A 9061-nucleotide genomic window follows, 5' to 3' on the forward strand; every position below is an offset into this window, starting at 1 on the left:
CCAGATACATTAATAACTAATAAAAAAGAAATTCTGTTAAACAAAACCAATTAAAAGTTTTTATTTAAATGTCATGATAGCATTTTCAATTGAAAATCCATTAGCAGTGAGAGCTAGGATGGGAAATATTTAAATTTATGCTCTACATGTGGGTATAAAAATGTATAATTTCCTAGCCCTGGCTTCTGTGGCTCAATGGATTGAGCCTGTGAACCAAGTGTCACTGGTTTGATTCCCAGTCAAGGCACATGCCTGGGTTGCACCCCAGGTCCCCAGTTGGGGGCGTGTGAGAGGCAACCACACATTGATATTTCTCTCCCTCTCTTTCTCCTTTCCCCTTTCTCTAAAAATAAATAAATAAAATCTTTAAAAAGAAATTATTATAAAAAATGTATAATTTCCATATTAAAAGTTTCATACTAAAAATGCATAATGATTTTTTACAAGTTTATTTTTGAAGCAGTTACTCTTAATTTTTTCAAAGTATATTCTGCTATTGTAAAAGACTAATCTTTATCATAATATAGAAGAGCATGTAATAAAAAATAGATAATTATCATAATCATAAGGCAAAAATGAATCTTAAGATGTGAGTGTGTTCCTCTCATTTTACAACCTCCTTAAAGGCAAGTATAAAATTGCCATTGATCTAATTTTATTAGCTAGTGATAGATATTATTGGTACCTGAGAAGAGTGTCTATCTTCAGTGGAACCCACATAATAGGTTAAGCCTCTATTTTGCATTGATGCCTTCTCCACTTGCATTATTCTGTGTCGTGAGAGTGGGAGACGGAGCCCTAAGATTTATTCCTGGGACACTGGCCCCAACTTCTTATAGTCTTAAGTTTGGACATTCACAAGTTATTTATAATATGTATAGTTTTCTGTGGATGAACATTACTAGTCATGTGGATTTTTTTTTTTTTGAAGAGCTCAAATACATCCTATGTAAGAAATGATAAATAGTGTATTTTAGAATCCTTTGAAATTTAGATCTTATTATTTGTGGTTTCTGCTGTTAGTTTGGTTTTAGTTTGCTCTTCTTGGTACTTATATTCTATATTTTGCTATGATAATATATAAAAATTTCTAAGATAGGGATAGCTATACATAAAAATAAAAACTTAATTGACTTACTTGTAAAATTGATACATATTTTCTAAAATTCTACCTACAGTTATTAAGCCTTTTAAAAATTAATGCAGAAAAGAAATGAGGCACCTAACATAGACTTGGTGTCCAATCCATGTTTCTGAATTGGATGGATGGGTGAATGGATGAATGATTATTTTCCCACTGGGAAGGTTATTTTATTGAAGTTTCCCCAGGTAGTGCTCAGGAGGTTCTGTAGGATTCATTTGCTTTGTTTTCTCCTTTTTAAATTGCTCAACTAGCAAATATTTAATAGGCCTTCAAATTTCCAGAGCTTAACGATTGACCACCTTTGGAGAATTTTTCTAAGCAAATCAGCTTGGCGCCCTCCCAATTTCAAGCCAATCTCATGAGCCCCTATAACTAATGAGAACTTTAAAATTGCTTGTCAGTAACATACAATGAATTGATCTACATGTTAATCTTGACTTTTGATCCTTTGTGAATTAAAAATTAGCATAGTCACAAGTAAAGTTCTACTCCTGGAGTTAGAATGAAACTGTATTTGTAAATCCTAATTGTGTGAATTGCCTACTTAAACATAGCCTTTTTTGTACTGTATCTATATATTGTTGCATATAACCCTTTAGTATTCCTCTCTCTTGAGTTAATACCTCAGCTGGTCTTGAGAGCCTCCTTGAATTATGGCCTTTTAAAGTCTTTTACTTATTTATGTTACATTTCAGAGCAAAGAGGCAGGTATTTCCATCTCTTTCTGTCAAGGAGTTAATGAAGGGAATGTAACTGTTGCTTATTAACCAACTGTACATACTAAAATATCCACGAAGTAATGTAACTTTTCTTTTAGTGTAAAATGTTTTGTCATTTTTTTCATGTATGTCATCTAAATATATGGGTTCCTAGTAGTAAGATGAGTATTTTTTTATTTTAAAAGCAACAAATGCTTCTAAAATTATTTTTTTTATCTATAGGCATATTTTCACGTGAATTGCCTGTTTATTAAGCTTGAGTGGTGTTTATCAAAAACTCAAAACCTACAAAAACATGATTTTCTAATTTCTTTTAAAAATATATTTGTACAATTTGTTCAGGGGAGTACCCATATATAGCCTTTTATTTGATAAAATGTTGTAGGGTTTTAAATGTTGGTCTAGTGCAAAATGGATTAGATTTCTGTTTGGGTTTGGTTGTTTGTTACATAGAAGAGATGCATAACTCCCGTTGTTGTACCTAGGCTCTCCCGTAGGTGTGGGGTGAATTAGACACCATGCTCTAACTTCTGCAATGCTCTTAACTGGGGCACAATTGTTAGCCCAAGTTCCTAGGAGACTGCCGAAGATTGGGCCTGCCCTTCCTTTGAAGTTAGCACAGCACCGCCATCTTCCTAGACTTAGGCAAGGGTGTATCAAGGGTGGCAGAAGTGAAAGACCCATGCGCCTCCATTTCCCTAATGACTTCTTGGTCAGAATTGGTACTATTCAGCAAAATAGACAGAATGTGCTCTGTTCTGATATGTAAACCAAATACATGGCAAGATTTCAATGGGACATTTTGAGATTTTTTGCAAAACTAAGTAGTACTCACTGAATGCTTTAGTGTGTATTTTTTGGCAGAGCCAGCATATGTTTTGCATATTTTGGTGGAATTTTTGTATCTTGAAGAACCTGGGATATGAGAAACTAGGGGAAAATAGCTCTTGTGAAAGCATTTAGCCTAAAAACAAAAAAAACTGTTTCTTATTAGCATCTGTGTAATATGCTGGGATTGGCGCACCTTTGCATGCCTCAGAGGGGGAACCAGCCAAATAACAGTACCACCTTCCACTTATTTTCTTTTGTTTTCTCTTTCAGCAAATCCCCCCAGCAGGCCACAGGTAAGATTTCATCGTTTTGCTAACAAAAAGTTTAGTAGATATCAAAAGAGAGTTTTATTCATATATGATTTGCAAATCGGGGACGCAGCCCTCAGTCTGAACCTAAGACATGTTACAAAATAGAGGAGATGGGAAAAGTTTTTAAAGGCAAAATTTGCAAGGAGCTGACCATCAGAGAGATGGGTTGCTAGGGGATATAAGACCCACACACTTAGACTATTCGTTTTCCGATTGGTGGGGGCATCTGGACTTTCAATGGTCGCCTGACTCAGTGGTCGGCAAGCAGGGCTGAGAGGAGAGCAACAGTTATCATATGATTAAGCACTCGTCAGTGTCCCAGTTCTGGTTCAGGCTTGCAGCACAAAAGCTTCGGGATGACTTACCAGCCAACATCAGCACAGAGGGGCTGTTCTTTCCAAGCCCAAAGAGGAGTATCATACACTGTAAGCAGCCTCAGAGTTCAAATGTCAAAAACCCAAACTTGGGCCACAAATGATAGTAAAAGTCCCTGTAAGTCTTCAGATGGGTTGACTTCTGGGTTGATTACAACCGAGCGTAAGCAGGTTAGCCGCTATCGGATTTAAGGCTACTTTATTCCCCATGTAAATAAGTAAACTTGCTCGACATTTAAATGTTAGTGGATTCAGTACAACAGTGTGTTAGTCTGGGGAGGAGGAACCCCTACCAGCCAGTTCTCCCAGACGCCCAAAATACCCAGTGCTTGAACCTTTTGTGTTCTGCTAGCTTTTTAACGGCTTTATACACACTATGTAAAGTAAGGCTGGAGAGGTTTGGCTGACCACTGTTCTCCCAGATATCTGCATAAGGCAGCTACCACAGCCAGCTGCTGACTTAAAACAGTGTCTAGAGCAGTACATAAAGGTGGTTTTGTTATGCTGGAGGTAGGAGTGGAGTCTTGACTTCTCATCTAAAGATTTGCTGAGTGAGGAATGTTGGCAGCCACAGCCTTATACTGTTCAGTATTTTCTTGATCATGCACGCTTAGTAATAATGTGAAACAGAACCACAGCTCTCCGGAGAACATTTTCTTCCATGAACTTCGTTATTATTCTTTTTGAAGCATTGAAACTTCTGATTGTCCTGTCTTATTGACAAGAGGGACTGGGGTCTTAATGAGAAGCCCAGTTTATCTTTAGGAACCTGAGGAAAGACAAGGAACCTAAAGCAGATAAGTAGATGTGGTGTGAGAACCTGTGAGACAGAAGGACCTCACCCTGGGGCACAACATTCCTCTTCTGGTCGCTTCTGTGGTCTCAGTGAATCAGAAACTGGGACTTCAGCAAAGAGTGAGGATGGGAAGGAGTGTCAGAGATATAAGACTTGGGGAGGGGGGGCAGTAGCTTCTTCCACAGGAAAGCACAGAGACCCAGGAATAGTGTCTGACTAACTGGCAGACAGCATTAAAGGACACCAATTAAGATGCCTATTAGTGAATTGAATGTGAGGTTGGTGCGGCGCTCTGTGTTGCTTCCTCTCTAGCCACGTTCAAGTTCCTGAGCACAGACACCAGAGTAGGCTAAGGATTGCAGTTAACCGAAGTTGAAGCTGTGGTTTTAGCCAACAAGAGTACCTACTGTGATTCAAAGGAAGAGTCAAAAGAGTGCTGATAATGATTGAACCAGGCATCTAAGGTTGGTAGGGAGAGCAGTGTGGATGCCCTTAGGAGTGGGAGACACAAAAAAGGTGGGCGAATCAATGCATTGTAGTACCAAGGGAAGATGAAGTTGGGTCCTAGTGGAAGTAAGCAGGAAAGGCAGAGGGTTGGATGGTCGGTCAGAGGGTGGGATGATTGAAACTGAAATGTTGGAAATGCTGGAGGGATTGCAGGTATTGGTCATGGTCTGTATTTGGAACTTTGAGTGAGTGGCAAAGAAGGCTGGAGGACAAGTTTATTGGAGGCGAGGACCTCAAGGAACCAAGAGGCCAGAGTGTTGGAAGAATCGTCTATGTGGGTGTTGAAATCATTAGGATTTCAAAATAGTTTTAACTTGGTGACAGTGAGCCATTTCTTCTTCAAGAAGTAAGAGAACATTGACCCCAGGGGTCAGAAGGTGACTGCATAGTGACTGGTATAGTCTGATGGCATGACATTCAAAGCTGGGTGTTTTTAAGGATGAGAGAGAGAAAAAATGCCCTGAAAACCTAAGGAAGACCTAGGAGGGGCTTACTTATCCAATGTGTGAAGATTGTGGGAGATTAAAAAAGTCACCTGTGTCTGAGAGGTTACGGGGGAAGCTATGTCTTTGAAGAAGATGCAGATATCGATTAGAGCAAGCAAGTGAAATATGCTTTCAGAGAAGAGTTGGAGGACATGGGTTTTAACGATGATGGACCTTGTGGTCCACTGAGGGCATGTGGGAAAGGTTTTAAGAACTAGGGCGGGTGGGACAGAATAAGGGATGTGCAGACCTCCGTGTGGAACAGAGCATATGAGATGAAAGGTGACCAGTAGCCTGGTGCATTGCATGGTGGCCATTACTGAAAAGGATAAAGAAGATGATGAGATGAACCCTCGGGGTCTCAGGGTAAGGTCAAGGCTATGAGGGATGGGGCTCAGGAGGGGGAAAAAGAATCTTTTTTAAATCCTCAAATACTTTATAATAGAACTGATCACAATTTAAAGCTGAAAGGACCTTAGAGACCTTCTCCTCCTACTTTGTTTTTAGGTTTTAGGAAACTAAGTTGTAAAAGAATTCAAATGTTCCTGGTTTATACATCTATTTAGTGGATGAAACAAGTAACTTCACTCATTGCAGGAGGCCCCTTTCCTTCTTTCTTCTTTCTCTCTACATTCCTTTTTTCTTTTCCTTCCCCTTCAGCATTTTCCTCTTCTTCCCCTCATTTTCCATACCTTGTATATTTATGAAACTTTTATGTTTTTACCTGGATAGTTGTGCTAATGTTTACATTGCATAGACTTAAATTTTTAGAATTCTGTGAGCTAACATGGGCATTATCGTACCCCTCTTTAGTAGACATTTATTTCATTGTAAATAGGGATAATAAAGTATATATAAATAATGAAAAAGTCCTTTTAGCCTGTATTTCAGCACCAAAGTTTTAGTTAATATGGAACAACATGTTCCTTTCCTGGGTAGAATCAATTTCTTCCCTTCTCTGTTCCCAGAGCACTTGGAACTTTCTGTGGTGGGCACACACCTCACATTAGCAGTGAGGGCCTCACTTTAGTACCCAGGAGCCTGGCACAGCCCAGGGACCACACCGTCCATGTTGGCTGAATTTTTGCTCCCTCTCACATGGCAGTGAAATGTAGAAGTGAGTTTCTGAAGAATCTAAATTTCAATAGTGTTGGGAGAGTAAGCTCTAGATGGGAGTCAAGATGAGTGGGCTGCTTCTGTCTGAGCAGCTAGAAAGAGAAGGAGCTCCTTGGTCATCTTTTCCAGACACTGTGTGAAGAACTGAGTTCCAAAGATAAGCAGGGCTTCACCCACTTTCCTCCATAAAACAGGTAGAGAAGGCACGTCTTTTCAGCGAGTCCCTGAGAGGCCTCTTGTGATTCAGGCGGTGTGGCCCCAGTTTTGGATTATTTCTTTTTTTTTTTCAGGTGACTGAAAAAAATAATTCCAACTTCATAATACTTTTAAAAGACCAACTGTTTGACCTTTCCTCCGTTGAGTGTGGCCCAGACTTTTGACCTCTGTTGCCTGTGTAGATTGGCCCTGCGCCTTTAATGGGCACCACTGCATACTTTTGGACTGGGGATATGTCTTCTGTTGCTCTTATCTGGACCCCAGTTTTGGACTCAGACTGCTTAGACTTGTCAAGCATACCCCATCTGCAAGAGACCTCCCACAGCCCCCAGGGAGAGAGGAGGTGCTTGCACCAGCCTACTTCACTCCCCATTGGTACCCCGAGCAAGGAAAAGACAAGTCTTCTCAATTTTAACTTTCTTTCCAGTCTGGGTGACTTCCTCTCTATTGGCTGCAGTGATCAAGAGCAGACTAGGTGACTTTAGGTTGAGAGGAAAGGACTTCATCTCAGGGAGGGAAAGTCACATGGGAGTAAAAGGTCCCCTCTGAACGCAGTAAAAAAGGGTTTTAGTTCTGAAAGAAGCACTTTTATTTCCTTGCTGAGTTGACGGGGTCTCTGCTACCTGTAATGGTTTATGTAAATGTTCTGACAGCCCTATTTTCCCTTCCCGCAGGCAATGTGAAGTGTTCATCTAGCCAGCAAACATTTCCTGACTTTCAGTATTGCCCTTTCCAGCCAATGCCAAGTCCAAGCTCCATTTAATCAGCAGCTCCATGGCTCCCTGAAACATGCTGTTGAGCGCCAACTGTGTATTCTACTGAAGGGTTGAAACACTGACTATCCAAAGAGAAAAGGATATTTTGTTTTTATAATAATCCTATATTATTATTTTCTTCTTCCCTTTCTATGCAACTGTAAATTAATGACAGAGTGGTATTTGGAAATGGTAATACATTTGTCACTGATTTGTATACTGTATACAGACAGCATTGGGAAAGTGGGTGGGGGCTTTCTAATGTGATACTTTGTTTTTAAAAATCATGACAAAAATTGCATAAGAATTAGAAGGCAGTTTTACATTTTACATTCCTTTATATTAACCTTGTACGATAACTTCATTTATTTCTTCAACTCTTTTACCATTATGTTTCGGTTATTTATAACTCATCGGCCACATGACCAAACAGATATCCTATATTTGTTTTCATGATTTGGCCAATTAATAAGTTCATATATTTCAGTCCATTATATGTGTATGGATTAGGTTACAGCTCCACGTATACCGTTTAACTTTATTTTGACACCATACACTTAACTTTTTTAGCAACCACTTAGATAACCACAATAAAAACCCTGTGGGCCCAACTGTCACCTCTATTGGGATTTTTTTTCCTGCATTTTATTTTCCTGCTCTATATAAGTAGCTCTTGATTTCTTTATTTATTTCATTCCCAGTTTATATGATAGAGAGAGACTTAAAGCAGGATTATAGTAATCTCACGGATCATTTTACCAAAGGTTGCCCAGGTCTTGATTTCCATTATTAAACATGCAGCAGGTCGTCACCCAGTTGTAATGCCAGAATATGTTAGTCTTCGGTTCCCTTTGAAGAGAATCTCATTCTTGTTTATGTATATTTAAGCCCCTTATAATTCCTGAAACTCCCCATTATTTTCTTTTGGAAAGCAGACACAAATTTAACACATGTCTCATTTTACCTTTTGGGTGAATGAATACATATTTTATTATCCTTCGTGTGATCAGTACATTTGGGAAGAAGGTTTATCCAAAGCATTTGTCACTGCTTTATGCAGAAGGATGAAATTAATGCTTATATGGTGGTACCCTGCCTAACTTTGAGAGCCTTCAGTTAGGCATTTGGTTCAGCTTCTGATTCAGCATTTAATTCATTCAGTTTAAACATATTATATAATTATCAAATGTAGAGAAACCAAAAAAAAAAAAAAATTAAAATAATGTGTTTTGATTGAGCACACGTGCTTTTAAAACAGGACATTTTAACTTTGGGTTCTCTTTAGCTGGGATCTGGCCAGAAGGAGGCTTGAAGTTAGAAATTCCTATTCTTTTAGAATAGGTTGGGTGGGTTGGGGGGCAAGGGTGTCTATTTGCAGCATAGATATTTTGAGAAGAAGAAAATTGTTTTATACAAGAGGAAAGCCATGACCACCTTTCTACCTCAGACCCGTCTTCATCCATCGTGTTGGAAATAGCTTTTGCCGCTCCAGTCTGCAAAATCCAGAGCTTGTATCAGGCCACATCATACAAGAAAAGCACCTATTTAAAGAAAAAAGTCCCCTGAACTCTCAACTACAAGTTGTAGATTTGGTGTCTTCCTTGTTCTTTGAAAAGTTCTGTATTAATTTTTTTTTTCTGCTTGTAATTGTGTGTAACACGTCCTCTTCCTGCTATTAAGGAAAAGCTACATGAAACACTACATTGTAACCTTCTAATAATAAATAAAAAGAGATATATTGCAGTAACAACAAGGGACAATAAGTATGTAGTTCTTTTGAAATATGTGGTCAAGCACTAATCATAGA

General features: G+C 38.9%; 1 protein-coding gene across 1 annotated transcript in view; it reads left to right on the top strand.

The window, feature by feature from the left end:
- UTRN (utrophin) overlaps positions 1-8132 on the top strand; it is a 449245-nt gene extending 441113 nt beyond the window's left edge. Inside the window, exons 74-75 of the mRNA XM_090279943.1 lie at positions 2965-2987; positions 7174-8132. Coding sequence (XP_090136069.1) covers positions 2965-2987; positions 7174-7182 — 32 coding nt within the window. The 3' untranslated portion in view covers positions 7183-8132. The remainder of the gene's footprint in view (positions 1-2964; positions 2988-7173) is intronic.
- Positions 8133-9061: the final 929 nt, after the last annotated feature.

This window comes from Furipterus horrens, unplaced genomic scaffold, assembly GCF_987537825.1.
Source record: "Furipterus horrens unplaced genomic scaffold, mFurHor1.1.pri manual_scaffold_6, whole genome shotgun sequence".
Classification (NCBI taxonomy): Eukaryota; Metazoa; Chordata; class Mammalia; order Chiroptera; family Furipteridae; genus Furipterus; species Furipterus horrens.